At 48.2% G+C, this 18517-nt stretch overlaps 1 protein-coding gene across 1 annotated transcript in view; it reads left to right on the top strand.

Moving 5' to 3' along the window:
* The window catches only part of CCDC92B (coiled-coil domain containing 92B), a 57623-nt gene that overhangs the window by 34265 nt on the left and 4841 nt on the right, over positions 1–18517 (top strand). Inside the window, exon 3 of the mRNA XM_090025876.1 lies at positions 2205–2252. Within this exon, the coding sequence (XP_089882002.1) occupies positions 2205–2252 (48 nt within the window). The remainder of the gene's footprint in view (positions 1–2204; positions 2253–18517) is intronic.

Consider the following 18517-nt stretch of genomic DNA (forward strand, 5'->3'; position numbering starts at 1 on the left):
AGCCAGTTTTGATTCCACATAACACCAAGTATGTCCTGAACCTTTAGTTGCAGGAAAGCCAAGCCTATGCCAGAAAAGTGCTATAAGCCCCCTACTGCAGACCAGACACTACTTAGAGCACTCTCCAGCCCTCCTCCTGAAGCTGGCTCACTCAGGGAGATGGGTGCTCACTCAGCATGGATGCTGCCTGGAAGGGATGGGGCCCTGGCTTCTGGTCCTGGCCCTTTGTCCCTATGCTGTTTATCTAATGAATATTACACATGAGGTATAGAAAACCTACTGGGGAGCAGAAGCCTGGCCTTGGGCCCTGATCCCTAACTACCTTCCTTTGTATTGAGTTCTGCCTCCACTTTCCCCTGGTGTAAAGCCAAAGGCTTTGGACCCTGGTGTTGGCTCAGCTGACAGAACGGCCCTCCCGCACTGAACTGCCTCCCCCCCCCTTTCCCTGGAACACACGCACCATCCTGCTTAGATTGGTAATTTGGCTGGGACCAGCACATGATTCATTAGCAGAAGGGAATGGATTGGGCCTAGCCTCTGTGTGCCAAGTCATTTGACAGATGCAAGGAAACAAACCCTCAGAGGCTTTTATTCACCTCCTGAGTTTACTGCTCTCCATTATCCTGATGTAAAGGGCCTGATCCTGCTCCCAGTGAGTTCAGCACAATCAGATCAAGCCTCGGTTCTATAGAAAGCTGTAAGATCATTATCGTCACGTCTGCTGCACGCAGTCCTGGGTGGCATAACTCAGCTTGGTACACGAGTACACAGCCTGCAGCCTTTTGTGATTGCAAAATATCTTCCCTATAATCAATCAAGGGATTTCCCTAACATACACACATGTTCGTTAGATTTGTACTGCTTTATGCTATGGCAGATAAGACAAGAACACAGGCTGCATACATCTATCTTCTGTTTAGGGCAAAGATTAGGAGTTCAGAGGGAATTTGGCTAACAGCTACTTTGGGAAGAGAATTAATCTACGTGATCAGGAAAGAACTCTGCGTTCCAGAGACCAGTTGAGAACTCTACCAGCAAAGCCCGGGCATGTGCAACATGCTGCTTATCATACATTACACATCTCCTTCTCATGGCAGGTGCCCCGAGGGTATGACTCTAACTCAGCTCCATGTTAGAGGAACTACACCTTAAGACAGGGATTGGCAACCCCTGGCATGGGTGCCAGAGCACGGCATGCAAAAGCGCATGCACCTCAGGGTGACATTGGGGAAGGGCCAGAGCTGCACTGCCACAACAAGAATCAGGCCCCTTGCAGTTACCCCTGCTGTCCAACCCTGGCACACCAACATCTGACAAGTCAAAGTTGCAGGTGGTTTTGGCACCCTGCCCAAAAACACAGCTGACCCCTGCCCCAAGATCAAGTGGTAGAAAATGTATTGTTGGTGTCAGAAGTTCCAGGTTCACTCCCAAGACTGCCCAAAACTTACCTAGATATTCATTTGCAAGCATCGTCCAAAACAAAAGGTCATTGGCTGATAACATCCTAAGGATACTGGTGCTGTACTGTTTAATAGGTATCACACATGCTACATTAGGTAACAGGTTTAAAGACAATTTTAAAAGCTAGGCAGTGCCAGGAGAGCGCCTTAGATCACCTAGCGCCGGAGACCAGATGTTCCACAGGGAAGCAGAATGAGCTGAGAAAAAGAGATGGGCGCAGGGAAAGTAAATCATTAAATATTTCAGAAGGCAGTTTACATTCAGGTCTATTTTCAGTTCATTGCTCTGCTCTTTGTCCTGGTTTTAAGCACCTAAAAATGGTCCAAATGACCACGCAAACAACTCTGCGTTTATATAGCCAAGTCGCTACATGAAGCAAAAACAGACCACTCCCTTGCTACAGCTGATGGGGCAGTACCTGTAATTAGGATGTTGGTTACACTGAGCGGGTAGTTGTCATTCAGAATGTACAATCTCCATGGCTACTTAATAACATATTAATACTTTCCATCTAACAAGCAATATCTGTTTTCACAACCATGGCTCACTGAATTCTCTGAGACAGAAGCACTTACCATTCAGGGCTGGGCTCAGTTTGTGAGACATCTGTGAGAGCCACTATAAATTACAAACCATCAATCAACAAGCTTTTTAAGGTGTAAATGTGACAATGAGTCGATGCAGAGAGCCGAGGTTGCAAAAATGATATTTTTGTTTAAATGGCCCTTTGGTTTCTCTTCTAGAGCTGACCCGTGATCTTGAAATGAAGGAGCTTGAAGCCCGTCAACAAGGTAAGATCCAAAGCTTTTGCATGAGATAACCATTGAGATTTGGGATTTGACAGCTCAGCCAAGAATGACAAAGCTGGCTACTGCTTCCCAGCTGCGCTTGGCCACTGAGACACAGTGCACCTGGAAACGCATAGCCATCTTGGAGAGGGGACTGAGGGAGCTGGCCTACATGTATGTATCCAAGAAATTTAAGGTGACCCAACTAGCGTTGTGAAGACAACATGCATAACACAAAGCACATGAAATGACTGTCCGAGTACTTTCTAGGGGGTGTAAAGTGGCCTTAAATCCTTGTACACCCATTTCAAAGTGTGCTATACCTGAATGAGTGTGTCCTTCTGGGTATTTTACATGGTTTAAATGGCTGGCTGTGCTTTTACTTATGCACGTTGCCTTCATATCTTTTGTTGATTTACCTTCATTTTCCCTGGTGTCCTCATTAGGCAAACTCAGCATATCTGATCATCTATGGAAATACTTAGGCAAAAGCATTACAAATATCCTTACATTGCCTCACTAGTCTGAATCCACCTGTAGCTTTGACTTAACCCTAACCTGCAAGGACCAGCTGTAGGGGACTGGAGTACAGTGTGCCAGATCTGCAAAAAATATTAAGTGTTCCCCTCTAAATTCTACAGAGCAAATAAGGAAGTTGTTAGTGCTACCAGCTAAGGGTACCGTCATTTAACTCAGTGAAGTTGTACCTTTGCATTACAGAACCACAATTCTAGACTTGTATCCCATGAATTGTGCATGAGATTTATCTAGTATTTAGGCTGATCTGGCTCCATCTCTGAGATGACTCATTTTGCTCTAGAGAACAGTGCTTCTGTGACAGAGTCACTTGACTATATGGAAGCGGCCTAAGATTATTATTATTATGTCTGTGCTGGCCACCTATGTTCAGATGGCATTAATTTTCACACATGAGGAGATCTGATCAAAAAACAAGACAACAATTTCACTAAACATTTTAGAATGTCATTTTACTTCCCCGCCCCCACAACAGACCCATTTCCAGTTTTTTGCAACCCTTTTAGTGATGTTTTTCATGGTTAATTTCATGCAACCATTACTTTGCCCCATTATCAAAAAGCTCTGGTTGCAGAAAACCACCTATACTGTAACTGATTTCAGTCAAATGTTAATAAAAATCAGAGAATTTCTCAGTAAAAAACACCTGGAAATCATCAAAAGTTGCTCACACAACCTTTCAGTTTTCAAAACTAGCCATTTTTCAATAAGATAGGCACTTCTTTGCGTGTTTGAGTCACTGTCAGCCTGAGCTGGAGCTGAAATGCAGAGCTTTGCATGAAAGGCTTTGCAACCTAGTACTATTCCCCTTGAGCCAGTTAGTTCCCCAGAGGGCAGCACTTCCATGGGTTTGATGTTCACGCAATTACTCTTCAAAACTGCAGCACATGCAACAAATCTAGAGGGCTGAGCTGAATCCTCTGTGCAGGCGGCACTCGAAATGGCCTTGGCCCTTTTGCCTATGGGCTCTGACAGGAAGCCTCACAGATCTGTGTGCCAAAGAGGAGGCTCCCATGGGCTTTGTCATGAGGACTTGCAAAGACAGAGAAGCAGCTTTAAAAAAAACCAGGGGAGAGGGTAGAAATAATTTACCTCTCTGACTGAAGAGAATTAACAAGGCTTCTGCGAGCACCAGCGTCTGTGGTTCTTAGTGGGGTTTATACACAGGAAATAATTACATTACATTTTTACTAGACAAGCCCACATCAGTCCTAATAAACCCTCTGAAAATAGGAAGCGTCATCCATTGGTGAGAACAGGGAGCTAGGCATTAGGTTTCCCGGTTCTGTTTTCAATGTGAGGTATTCTGCTGATTTACGAGGCTCCCTGGGGTAAGTGAGGTGGGGCAGATTTTCAAAAACACTCACATCCAGATCTTCAAGTACTCAGCACCCAGAAGTGGATGCCCAGCTGCCATGTAGGCACCTAAACAGAGCCAGATGTTTAAAAGTGCTCTCACCCCGCCACGTATGCCCAGATGTTCAAAAGACCACTGCTCATATTGTGTTCCCAGTGGGCTGAGCTCTGTGGAAAACCCTGGCCTTAAAGCCTGATCCAGCTCCCAGTGACATCCATGTTTCAGGACTGGTCCTTTAATCTCACCATTTACCCTCGAGTAAAATGTCATAATGTAATGTAATAATATAATGCTATTTGCCCCTTTCTATCGATATTCACAAAGCTGTGATAAAAGCCTCTGCAGAAATGCAGAACAGGAGGGAATCGGACTTGAGATCTGTCTGACTTCCAAGGGAATAAATAACTCATTTAGAATTGGCTCACCTACTCAAGAAATTTACTTTTGGGGAAGGGTGGAGGGGAGACGTTTGCCAGTCAAAGGAGTCATTAAAATCCAGGCACGTGTGTTGCATGAAGGAGCAGACCCTCCACAGGCAGGTCCTGGCCTCTGATTTCATCTGATTTCTTATTATCAGCAAGTAGCTCTTCATTCCTCTCCTCCTTTTGACATTGTTCTTTTGTTAGAGCCTTTTTATCTTGGTGCAGATGGAATAAATACAGCTATTCATGCACATGTGCATGCACATGCACGCACACACACACACCAATCCCTCCACCCCCTTATCACCCCTCCCATCATCGCTGGGATTATACAGCAGACTGCCTAACAGGCTGGTGCAACGGTATACAGTGAGGAACTGAAGAATAGGTGGGTGGTCAAGCAGGCACCTTGCCTCCTTTCCTTCAGTGTCATATTTCCGGGGTCATCCTCATTAACTTATTTCAGCACGAGATGTGAATCCTGCTATTTTTTTGGGCCCCTCTTCATTCCCAAGTGGATGGTCTTGCATTTTAGGGCTGTTACCATGTGTCAGCAAACCTCCCCAGCCCACACATCAGGTAGGAATTGCCCTTCTCTTGATGTGACCTAAAAGATTAGCGGGCCGTAATTCTCCACAGCCCCAGAGGGCCAAGACTTTGCATTGAATCAGTTCTGTTGGATGCAGCACAGCCTTGGGGAAGGGAAGAAAGTGAGGGTCAGAGACAAAAGCCAAGAGGCGCTGAGCTCCAGCTCTTCTGAGGAAGGATGGTCCAGTGGTTAAGACCTTTGGTGGATGGCAGTTCCTCTCCCAGCTTTGCTACAGACTGCCTCGGTGACCTGAGACAGCTCAGTTAGCCTCTCTCTGCCTCAGTTCCCCTTTGCTAAAATGGGATCACAGCAATATCCTACCTTGCAAGGGTGTTGTGAGGATAAAGGCATCAAAGATGTGGCAATAAATGGTGAAGTCATCTAAGTGCTGTTAATCCAGGTGGTGAACCAAGAACTCAAGATCTGTAAGATTGTTCCAGTCAGAAGAAATGGATGAAAGTCAAGTATACTCAGGTACTTCTATACTGAGTCAAGTCTAGGATCACTGCCAAGAAGCAGGCCCCTCCTGCTTCACACACACCAACCCCTCCCTGACTAAAGGCAGGTAGCTGATTTAGAGCCACAATGAGGTTTTAGTTCAATTCACTGCAAATACCACTGTCAGGTTCCCTTGCTGGCAGGCCCAGTGGAGACGGCAAGGACAGAATGGGTCAGAAAGACTGAACACTGTTCTCAGACCTAGTAGTGGTCCTTTTAGATCAAGAGTGAGACCACACAGTGAGTAGTTTGCTCTACTACCTCTTCTTGCAGCAGCTGCACTATATCTCCAGGGCCATTAAATGCAGAGGAAACAGCTGGGTGCCTCTTCAGAGAGGGTAAGGAGGAGTTGCAGACACAGGAACTACCCCTGCCAATGCAAACCTGGTAGCACTGCGCCACCTTGGTGCACCCCATACGTTTCTCATTTTCATCTTGAAGCTCTGAGTAATGCCAGCCTGTCTCTTGGGCACTTGCAGCAGAAAGTGGCTGCCGCATAACGCACTGGGCAGCACGATAGGAGGTGCCAAGATTAAATATGATAGGTAGGTAGCTAGCCAGCCTGAATGACACACAATATGTAAGCAGGCAGGCAGGGCAGAATGATAGACAGACTGATAAGGAAAAAAGAAGCCAAAGCAGCTCAAAAGAAAGGTCCTGTGGATATGCTGTGGTAGAAAGATTGGCACTGATTTCAGACCCTTGAACTCCAGTGTGAGGAAACCCTTCCTCCAGGTCTGTTTGCCTCCCTTTCCTCTTTCTTGACCTTTAACTCATGGGTGGGACGGCGTCTCTTACAAGCTCTGCTCCAGGAGAGGTGTGTGGCACTGGTGGCCAGCAGGGGGCACTGGGAGAACAGCAGTTCTTGCTCCCCGCAGGGTGGAGTGGAGTAGAGGTGCCTCCCCAGGGCTCTGGATCCACTCCCAACTGCTCACCACTCCCACCTCTCACCAGCCCTGCAGCACAGCAGCGCCCAGACCTTCCCCATCAGAGCTGCTCGCTCTTTAAAGCCTAATCAATAGGAGACATGGATGCGTGCCAGAGAAATGCAATGCTCTGAGCCCATGGGGCTATTTTTAGAGCCTCACGTTGTCCGGCTGATCACAGGATATTGTGCCAGGCCAAGCAGCAAAGCAAAGCCTGCCTGCTTGACAGCCTCTGTTCACCAACCCAGGCAGGCATGCAGCCTGCTGTTGGCTGCGTTAGGGTGTCAACATCTGCGAGCTGAAACATCTGGGAGGAAGCAGAGTGGCCTAAATCCTTCCTGGGAGCAAATCAGGGCAGAGGGTGAGATGGAAAGGAGATGAGTGGTGTAGGGGTGGGAACTCCAATACTCCGATCTTGACCACTTTCAGCAAATCAGCCATGATGAGAGAAAGTGGCACTGCCTTTGACCTTACACGGAGCACCTCACCCTGCCTCCCAGACGCTGGTGAAGTACCAGGGCAGAGCAGCGTTTGGGGCATGGACTAGAAGAGGATCAATGGAAGACTGAAAGCTGATCTGAACAACCAACGAGGCTGCCTGTCCCGGTGTCCTTGAGCGCCAGCACCAGACCATAAAGGTCTTTTCTCTCTGCCAAAGCAAAATGGTGGCTTCTTGCATTATAAATCCAGCCTGTTCACATACTCCAGATCCCTTCTTCCCAAGTTTCGGTTTCCTGGTGGGAGGAACAAAGCCCCGAAACTGAGCCGGCCACTCCCATCCATAGCTGGCACTTGATTCCCAGAGCCAGCCCAGTCCCGAGCCAAGCAGATGACACACGTTTTCCTCCCAAGGGAGCAGTGAAGGAGATCCAGCCTCACACCTGAATGACTCTTCCATGTTCAAACACCCATCATTGAGCAAATGGGGCTGTTGCTGACACAGGGTTCTTGAATCCAAGTGACTGTTGTCAGCTATGTTTTGCTGTCTTTGAGGTGTAGTGAGGCAGCTGACTCACCAGCAGTATTCTGTACAGGAGACCATAATTTCCAGTGAGCACCACCCACACGGCTCTCCTCAGCGTTTGGCGCTGCAACAGCTTATGAACGGCAGTATCACGTTCACCACATTTATGGGCCAACAATTTAAATTAAGGTGTCATCAAACAACTGCTCTTCAAGTGCCATTCATGCAATAATCACTTGATGCAACTGCCTCCCTTAATACCTCATTATAAAGGTCATTAAGGGACGATATAAAGTGGTTACAAGCATCTTGGAAAAGACAAGGTATTGATTAAAGACAAGTAAAGCAAGCCTGGGAACGTCTGAAGCATACACTGTGATGTAGCCCCTTGACAATCAGCTTGTTTTATGTCCTGTCCCCAAAATGGTTGCTTTCAGGGACTTTCAGTTAGAACAATGTAAGGCAGATGGACCCTTGGCCTTCTCCATGCACAGATGTTGCACTAGTGGAATTTAAATGTTTGGGCATCATCACTGTCCCCACCTGGCTGGAGTGTTTTACATTACAGCTGTTCTAGGCTGTCAGAGGGCCTTTGCCAGGACTGTTCCTTGGGAGCCTTCAAGCCCCCAAGGTACATCCCAGAAACTAGACTGCGGCTCCCTTTTACCTCAGTTCCCTGCCTGTAAGATGGAGACCATCTTTATTATTATCATCCGCATCCTCGGTACCAAGGAGCCCCACTCACAGAGCAGGACCACCATGGGCCCTGTGCCATTAAACACCAGTCTTTCCTTTCTCTCAGCCTTGGTCCATCTTGCCTGTGTAGACATCAAGGGACCCTGAGGCCTGCAGGTACTACCATGCATATAATAAATTATCACAGCCAGATTGCCTCTCCTGTGCCTTGCTCTTACCACTGCTCTACACTTCTACTAACACAGAGAGAGAGGCCATCTTTCTGCCTGACTTCCTGCCTGTATGGATGGAGAGAGATGAGCCACCTGCGCTACCTACACCCACCCCCGGAGATCACAGGAGGAGTTCAGTGTGTGCACTCACAGCTGCCCTGGCCACTCTATCTTCTGGACCATACATGTCGTGTCCTGGAGAGACTAAAGGGACCCGGCACTTCTCCCAATGGACCTTCTTCCTGCGTGCTGGCATACAACTTCAACCAAATTGGGCTTTTTTTTTGAGGGGAGCTGGGATCTGTATCTGAGGGCTGCGGGACTCCGAGGCACCATCCAGGATTCACCGGGACTCAGCAGTTGCTGATAATGTCTGCAGGGACCTTGGCTAGTGCTTGTTACAGGGATTCCAGCACAAACCCAGCAACATGCAAAACCCCTGCTGATGCTGCACAATCCTCTTTTTCTTTCCTGTGGAGTTTTCATGGACTTGGTGCAGCTGCTGGCAGCCGGCACTGACTTTGAGCAGTGCTCTTTATGGCTTAGATAATAAATCACATTCCTGGGAAAGATGCCTGCGCCTTTGCAGTGGGTCAGTGTTTCCCGCTTCTTCGCACTCAGCCTCCCATCTTGGAACTCAGTGATGATGACAGCCTCTTAATCCCAGGCACCAGCTGAGCACTAGTTTACTAGTTCATTTGAGTGTTTTTAAAATCTTGCAGGGGGAAATCACCCCCTTATCTCTTCTAGGACTGAAGGGGTTATCTGTAAATGGAATCACGGCACCATGCCATACCAGGAGGGGCCTGACTGGGGTCTCAAAATAGGCTTTGAGCAAAGCACCAGGTAGACTTTAGATAAGGGCACCAGGTAACTCCAGCACTGGCTGATGAGGCTTTAAAGCCTTTCTGTGCTAGGGCACCACTTCCAGTCAGCTCAGCCTTGCTATCTCCCCATTCCTGATTCTGGGCAGTGCTGATCCACCATCCAGAGAGCAGGCTGGTGTCAAGATCACAACTCTCTCCTTCCTCCAGCCTCTCCAGGACACCAGCATGACCATAAGGAGGGTGCAGGGGAAAGAAAGAGCCTCATGTTGCAAGACTCGTGACAGAATGACGCTGACAGCAGGGCAAGGAGGGCAGCACGAGAGCCAGAACAGAACAGATAAGCTTTGCCAAAACTGGCCCCAGCAGCAGCTGTGACAGATAATGCAAGGAGAAGCAGGCTCTGCATACAATGGCAGTTCTCCCCGCCTCCTGGGAACAGCAGCGGCCTCTTAGTAGGGCAAGATGATGCCAGTGCTGTCTCAGGAAGATGGAGAATTGTCAGTCCCAATCCTGCTGGTCCAGCCTTAAAAAAAAAAAAGTGGGGTACAGGCAGCAAAGGCAGCGGGAGTGATGTCATGCTAAAGGCCTTTCTGCAGTCGCATCTTGTGTCGTACAAGGGGGATGGGGACAGAGACTGAATAAAGCAATCTACAGATGCTGTTTCACACAGCAGGAAGGAGGAAGGGACAAGAGAAGTGTGTGCAGCTGTTTGGGGAGAAGTCCAAGGATGCAGTGATAGAGATGCAGAGCAGACACCTGCATTGCACCAACAGAACAGGAGGAGGAAAGCCTCAGTCTACAGTGATGTCAGCCTCCTGCCTGGGGGCAGCCAGGGAGTGTGTTCCCTGCACCAGGAATGAGAGCATGCAGAGGAGCCACACCACCGAGCTCAAACCTCCCCGGTGTTTCCGCCTGTCTGGATCGGGGCAGTCCTTCAAGCCAAGCTCTGCTTTAATGTATCTCACCATTCAAAGCACCTTACTGAAATGAGAATGAATTTCACCCCTGCATAACGGGAAACACATAAATGTACTTAGTGTCTAATGGGTGGAATAAGATCTGGCCCAGAGGGTAGCTGTGCAGCAGCCTCAGAGCTCAGGCAGGGGCAGCTAATGTTTATAAGTGAATGCAGTTACAAATGTGTGCACACACACACACATACACACACTCACTCTCTCCTTCAAAGCTGCTCACCAAAGCTCATCACAGTCAAGGAAGATATAAATAAATCATGCAAACAAAATACAGGGGCAACTCTGAGGGCCTGACTTTCTGTCTTTGCTTGGGCAAAACTTCCACTGCCTTTTAAGACCAGCTGTTCCAAACACAGGATCTAAAAATTAGGTTCCTAAATCCTTCCTTAAACATCTGAATATAAATGGCCCGATCCTCTGAGGTAAGGATGCTACTGCAATAGAGAGAACTGCAGGGTCTCAGCACCTTTCACAAGCAGCTTGTATTAAGGAGCCCAATTATGTAATACCCTCACTGGGAAAATCTGCCCTATACATTTGCTTCAAACCCTAGGAGTTTGTCTGCATAAGGATGGAGTGATTCCTGCATCAGCAATGCATCTCTTCTCAAACATTTGGTAGCCCTTCACCTCGTGTATAGATTATCAAGGTCCCTTTTCACAGAAGCCATGATAGAAAAAACAATGACATTCCTTTGACTAAGCCCTACAGTGTCTGACCATCGCAGCTTTGCAATTGCCAGCTGCAGCACTGAGAAAGGGGGAAAAAGTCCCCATGCTCTCTGATAAGTCATTACCGTTCCTAGAAAAAAAGTCATGCTGGCTCTTTCCTGCATCGGAAATGGGGTGACTGTGTGTTCCCACCTGCATCACACAGAACTACTCCATCTCCTGGGCTGCATCCTGTACTGGGTGTACACAGTGTTGGCAGTGAAGAACAGGGAATGAAGGTCACAAGAGCTGCTGTTCATTATCTTTTGCTTTTCATTTGCAATTCCTGAACTGTGACGTCATGTCTGCAGGGCTGTAGCTTGGGTCTGTCCTTCGCAGCAGAGGAGGCACAGAATGGCGAGATGCCTGGGAGCACAGAACCCCCCCACGTAGGCTGGGGATTTTTACTGCAGTGCAGTGTTTGTAGTGCAGCCAGTGCACAATGGTTTTAAAGGCCATATCTCCACTGCCCCTGTGCTCAAGAGTATGCCCAGAAGTGGGCATTTCTCACCCTCTCCATCCTGTGCCAAATCCCAGAGACTGGACCATGTGGGTGCTTTACAACAATGCTGACCACACGCACCAATAAACAAGTCCAGGACACAGAGCTCCAAGGTAGCGCATTACCTCCTTGGAAGGAGCAACTGGGTGGGGTGTGCATCATAGAGAGGCTCCTGGCTGCAGCATGGCAGCAGCATATGTGTGCATGAACTGCATTAAGGATGCATCCGAAGATGCATCTCAAGCCAGTCCAGAGAGGTGATACTCCCCCTCTATGCGACATTGGTCAGGCCACAATTGGAGTACTGCATCCAGTTCAGGGCACCGCACTTTAAGAAGGATGTGGCCTGCCTTGAGAGGGTTCAGAGGAGGGCCACCCGCTTGGTTGGAGGGCAACAGGGCAGGCCCTATGAGGAGGGGCTGAGGGACCCGAACCTGTTCTTCCTCAGCAAGCGGAGGCTGAGGGGGGATTTGGTGGCTGCCTACAAACTCATTAGGGGAGATCAGCAGCAAATAGGAAGGGCCCTATTCCCCCCCAGCAGCACCTGGGGTGACAAGGAAAAATGGCCAGAAGCTGCTGGAGAATAGGTTCAGATTAGAGACTGGAGGCACTATTTCACTGTTAGGGTGGCTAGGATCTGGAGCCAACTTCCTAGGGAGATGATCCTCGCTCCTACCTCGGGTAAATTCAAAAAGAGTTTGGACGAACACCTGTCTGGGGTTGTTTGATCCCTGCATGTGCTCCTACCAGTGGCAGGGGGTCAGACTAGATGATTTGTTCAGGTCCCTTCTGACCCCAGACAACTATGAAACTGTAAGGGGCAAATGGTTACATCTTTATACAGCCTGGGCTATGTGTATGCCCTTGACTGCCCTCTCTTCTTACAGCAGATCCTCACCCGTGGATCTCCCGACTGGCAAAACAGTCTACCTGGAGAAGGACAGGGGCACAAAAGTGCTGGCTGCAGTCTGGAGGCAGCCCGAGTACGGGCAGGTGGTTGGGGAGCGGGCAGGGCCTGAGCAGAGAGGAGCGGTACTGATACTGCAGATGGCAGAGGAACTAATAGAGCTTGGCCCAGATTTCTCACCAACTTTCCTGTCCCCCAGCACGACTGTCCCTAATGGGAAAGGAGCACCCCCAGCACTCCCAACAGTGACTCGAGCCTTCAGTCTGTAGTTGGCTCTGGAATCCATCGGTATGAAAGGTGTCAAAGGAACAGAGCTCAAGATAACAATTGTTGCTATTATTAGTGGTAGCTCAAATCGTGCTTGGTTCATGGCTCACACAATGAGTACATGTCAATGTGAGCAATTGCTAATTATCAAGTCTTCCATCATGCTCTCTCTGACAAGCAGGGAGCTATGGAAAAAAACACCCTTCAGTGCTCCGAAGAAAACAGTCACCTTATTAATTCTGTCCAGCGTGGCCTGGTGCAGTGAGGCTAATACATTCATATTTCCCCTCTGGGAACCTTAGATTCAAATCCTGGCTCAGTTGCAAATGAAAATAAGTTGGGTGTTGAAAACCATCACATAATCAACAATGCTTGCTCAGGAGACACCTGAGATAGGAGCAGCAGGGATTTTCAAGTCAGGATCAAGCTGGTAGAACAGAAGACAAGGAGTTTTTTCCAGCCAATGCTTATCTTTATGCCTGGGTTTAATTGGTTTCACAAATTCTTAGTATCATACGCAACAAATTAAGCTCAAGAAAGAAAGGGTTATTTTAAGCCACAAAGCTAGAGGAACAACAGTTGATTGATACTTGGAATTGTGGGAATTCCTTAGCACTTAAAACCTGGCTGAGTGATGACTAGCATCTGAGAGGATCCAAACCTGAACGTGTGGATCCAAGTGGTAAAGCTTGGAGTGATTTTTTCATGCTTTATCACACCATACCCTTTTTAAAACTTATTTGCCATTGTAACTACGACCTTGCCCAGCTACTTCCAATGGAAGAGAGATCTACAGAAGCATCATCTGACAGTCAAAGTACACTACATAAACAACAACAAAGGCTTCTGGGATTTGAAAAAGTTCATTTAAGGGCAGCTTTTTCCAAAAAGCTCAGGGTGCCCATTGAAAACTGGATTTTCTAAAGTGGATGTCAGCACCATTTGTAGACGTCTTAATGAGGCAGTCAGATTGTCATCCAGGGCTGACCCAGGAACACTCCCTTAATCACTGCAAGATCATTTTTGCCACCTGCAGCAGGTTCTCACCAGTAGAAGAAATGCTGACCGGCTGTTTCTCATTTTTAGGAATTGTCCTGTGCAGTTTTGTAGACTGAAGTGTTGAGGTGAGCATCTGAACGTTTCAATATTGGCATAAGCCAGACTAAGACTCTGATCCTTCTGGGATCTGGCCACAGCTAATCCCCTGCATAAAAGCAATTATGCCTTTGGACAACTCCTGTTCCACTTGTGCCTAGGGTGCTGCTAGATCTTTTCCTAAAAAAAACAGATTTATGCCCAAGCATTAACAGCAGCCACAATTAGCTCTCCTGCAGCCTTGTACTGCTGCAAAGGAAAGACAGCTCTGTGGTTCCTGTGGAGATTCCACTTGGCCATGAGTTAATCTCTTTGCCCTTCAGCTTTCTCATCTGTAAAATGGGGATAATTTCCCTTCCTCACTGGAGTGCTATGAGGCATAATCCATTAACTTCTGAAAGCCCTTCAAGATCATTAGGCAGAAGGGATTATGAAACGGTGAAGTATTATTATCCAAATTACTTTACAGGCGTTAACTAATGAAGCCTGGTCACACTGCTCCTGTGGGGTGGATGAGTGAGTATCATTATCCCCACTTACCAGCAGGGTGGGAAACTGAGGTGCAGAGGAGACAAGTGACTTAGCCAGAGGCACAAAAGGGGTAGGGCACTTATCTTTTGGGTTTGAATGGAGAAGCACTGGCTATATTAGACCCTTGACAGACTCTTAAGTTTTTTGAGTCACACCCTGGTTTTCAAGCTGTTCTGACATGACTCAGATGCAAAAAGGTAGTGAAAGCCTCAGTCATCCAGAGGAGCTGCTGAGAAGCTGGCTGGGGAGCTAGGGAGAGTGCCTCTGTTTTAACAAGTCCGGTCAGCAGTTCTGACTCTGGCAGTAAGTCTATGACAGGAACAAAAAGAAAGCAAACAGGCCAAGCCTTAGTAAGCAGAGGCGACTGGGTGGTGATTAAACAGCTACAGAGAGAAATGCTGACTCTGCTCCAGCCTACGGCACGCCACAGCACCCAACAGATGCTTGTGTAACCGAAGGATCTGGCCTTGGCCCTTCAGTAGGACTCCCTTGGCACTGCAGCTGGAGGGAGTTACTCGGGAAGGGAATCCAAAGCTGTTCCAGTCAAGTAGCTTTCCAGCCTCTGTGGAGTCCCTATTTACATGCATCCTTTATGGGATTATGGAAACATAAAGTATTACTATTCAAGTTGCTTTACAGACATCAGCTAATGAAACCTGCTGGCGTGGAGTGGACAAATGAGGGCTGTCCACCTGGCAGCCCACCATGGATCAACTGCAGACTGCAAGATGTTTACACAAAACCCCCAAGCTCCTGCCCTGGTGCTGAAGTGGCTGGGGTCTCCAGGCTCCTGCCTCCCTCCTCTGGCTTCTGGTCCCTGCCTCCATTCCTTGGGGCCAGGTCACTGCATGCATAGCAGGAGCGGGGCCAGGTTGCTCACGCTGCATGTGTGGCTAACAGAAAGGTTATATTGTCTGCCCTGCACATGGAACTAAAAGACCCAGGCTGTGCAAGTGGCTGGGGGACCTGGGCAGCTTAAACTGAGCAGGTAGCGAGCAGGAAGGAAGCAGTGGGGAGAAGAGCCAGGCTGCTTACATGGTGGGAGAAATCCTAGGGTCTGCAGCCCATGCATCACATGGCCCCCACTGTCCAGAGGTAGGACATCTCTGCTCTATAGGAATAAATCTGAACATAAAGCTTTGTGGTAAGCATGGAGTCCTAGAGCTCCACAGGACAGGTTTTTCCTCCTCATCTTTAAAGACAACCTGCAGTGAGGGGGCTGGGCAGAGCAGGCAGCAGGACTGAGTCTGCTTCCCTCCCTAGGAGATCCCAGCCTGGATTATAGCACAGGAGCAGACAGGGGGGAGGGAGAAAGGCATGTGGCAGCAAAAGCGATTTAACTGAGTAAAGCCAACAAAATGAATAGCGGACGGGCAAGACAAGGTGAGCCAAGGGTCAAAGGGACCCAGAGCTGGATTAGAGGCACGTGAGTACTATCACCACTTTAGGAATGGAAGAGCTGTGACAAGGCCAGGTAAAGTGACTTGCTCATCATCTGGCCAGCAACAGGCCCAGGATTTGAGTACTAGAATGTCCACAATGCTTGAAGAAGCCTGGCTTTTAATGTCACTACTCAACTGGGTCCAGAGCCACCAAAACCTTGTCCCGTTTTCCTCGTCCCCTTCCACCCCAGCCCAGCACCCCCTTTGCATGCTGGAACTCCTTCCATCTCCCCCTCCCCTTAGTTGTCCTCTTTCTGCCTTTTCTATTGTATAATTTTGGAGGAAGCAAGAAAGGGACATGAACGGGGTCTCCATTTCTTAGTCACCTCTTGCCATTCTTGCTCCTTCTACAGTCCCTCTCACCCCTTCCACTTCCTTCCTCTTTATTTGCCTCCATTCCCATATTCCTCAATTAGGACACATCCATGCAGTGAAGATACCACGCTGCACAGCAGCGTCCTCAAACAGGCCACACTGCTTTGGGCAGGCTGCCTCCTATGCTGGGATCAGGATGGCTGCATCCCCATGATGCCGGACAGCTAGATAATATCTTCCCACAGGGCCTGGACCTTGAGTATTATTTGCATCATGGTAGCACATAGTGGATGGCTAGGGGATGTACTAGGGGTTGAGCAACCCCTAGTTGGAGAGGAAGCCCCTACCCTAGAACTGTTACAACCTGAAGAGACAATTCAGATAAAGGGCACAGAAGGAAACAGAAGCATAAGGTGCCTTGGGGTTAGGCTGCTAGGGTCATACAACAGGTCAGCAGAACGGCCAGGTATACAACCCGAGTCTCCAAACACCTAGCCAAGTGTTTTACCCACTGGAGGACACAGCCCAGGGGAAAGGTGCAAGCCCTTTGCAGACCTTCATCCTTGCTCTTTTTCAACCAAGGTAGGCCCTGGGTAGGAATTGCCTCCTGTTGTAGTCTCATATAAGCCACAAAGGGGTTTATGCAGGGGTTTCTCTCTTCTTCCCTCCCCCTGCTGCTTTGTTTTTTGATGGTTACTGCCTCCACAGATGGGAGGATCAGAAGGGTGAGCCTGCTTTTTTTCTCCCCCCTTTGAATACTCTAGAGAATGAGCCACACCCTACTGGTAAATCCCTTTGGTTTGACTCAATAAAGGAAGTGATTTAAGTGTGGCAAAGTCACTGGACTCCAGCCAATTGTGGTGGAAGCAAAAGGAGTTTAGGAATCAAATTTTGGGTGTGAACCTCAAAGGACATCTGCCCTGAGGCCTCTGCACTCTACAGTAACTGGAGGCATTGCAGGATGGGGTAGACGTGAGAAAGGAGAGACCCAAATTCTACACAGCTTCTCCCTGAGTCTTGTTACAGTGGAAAGAGCCACTGAAAAAGAATTAGCGCCAGCCATGCAGATGCAACTTCCTTCTCCCATCACTGATCATCACATGGATCAGGCCCAGAAGATATTGTCACCTATCTTATTTATTTGTTGAAAAAGGATACAGGGGCCCTGATGGCATCAGTAGACCTGGCAACACAAGAGAGTCTTAGGGATGCTGCCACATTACCAGTGACATCGCCCATCATCGCCATTTCTCATTCACCCACCACACGCGCGGGTTCATGGCTCAGAAGTGTGGGAGGAGTGGGGGGGGAGAAGAGGGTAGCAAGGTAAGCTTAAAATATCAGAGAATGGATTCTGAGAGCACAAAGGATGGGTTAATTTCTGCCTTCCGTTGTCCCCACGCAACTACATGATCGGAAATTGGCTCCCAATCTGACGTTATGCTCTATTGCTTCCCTTTGCCTGTGAACTTTTTCTTCCCCTCCGTCATTACTGCAACAGAGGGCAAGCTGAGACAAAGGAACGTTATGTCGTTACCTCTGGTAGAGATTGTAAACATGTCTCTGGCCTGACAACTGGCAGACACCATTAATATTTTTTATTAACAACTGCTGCGTGTTGGTTGTTAGGGTCTTATAACAAAGCTCTCTTCGCCCTCTACCCCCACCAACTCTCTTCTTTAATATCCTGTCCTTTTTATGAATCTTTATCAACAACAGACTGACTGCCTTCTCTGGAGTCTAAGGCAGAATGGCAGAGAGGAGTCAGGTCTAATTCTTCACTGCATCGCACGTAACTCGGTTGGCAGCTCCATTTGCAGCCACGTAACTCCGCTGGCTTCAGTGGAATCCCTGGTATAAGGCTGGTATCACAGACTGGAAAATCAGCCTAATACACTGCAAGGGAGATGTTAAAAATATTGTTCTGCCAAGGTCCGTGGAAAGATGAAAAGCAACTGCATTCACCAAGGCTGGGATTTCCAAAAGTAACTAATGCAGTTAGGCAGCCAACTCCTGTTTGGAATTAGGCATCTAATTCACTTAAGCTGTTTTTGAAAATCTCACCCCAGAAATAGGAAGATACTGGGTAGTCATGAATATAGGTATGAGTGTACAGAAGGAAGAGCCTGCATCCTCAAACAGGTAATAGCAGGTAATTAAAAACAGGTAATCCTCAAACTAGCTACTGCCCCTAGTCCCTCCTTCTCATGTATTTCACTGCTGCCAAATGGCATTTTTAACACTGCTTTTTGTCATGTCCTCCTCAGGAGGAACAACAGGAATTGCCCAGGTCGAGAGCCCATCTCTGACATTGCGCAGTGTGAGTTACTATAAAGGCAGGGGACAAGAATCCCTGCAGTGGACAACTACAGAATAACCTGGGAATAACTTCCATTGGGAAGTGTTTTTCTGACTGTGGCTAATGGCTGCATGCCCTGACAGCTGTCACAGCAGCAAAGCAAAATCTCCATATCATTTCTGCAGAGTCTGGCTCCTT

The sequence above is a fragment of the Crocodylus siamensis genome, chromosome 13 (genome assembly GCF_052110815.1).
Source record: "Crocodylus siamensis isolate JL-2025a chromosome 13, ASM5211081v1, whole genome shotgun sequence".
Lineage (NCBI taxonomy): Eukaryota > Metazoa > Chordata > Crocodylia > Crocodylidae > Crocodylus > Crocodylus siamensis.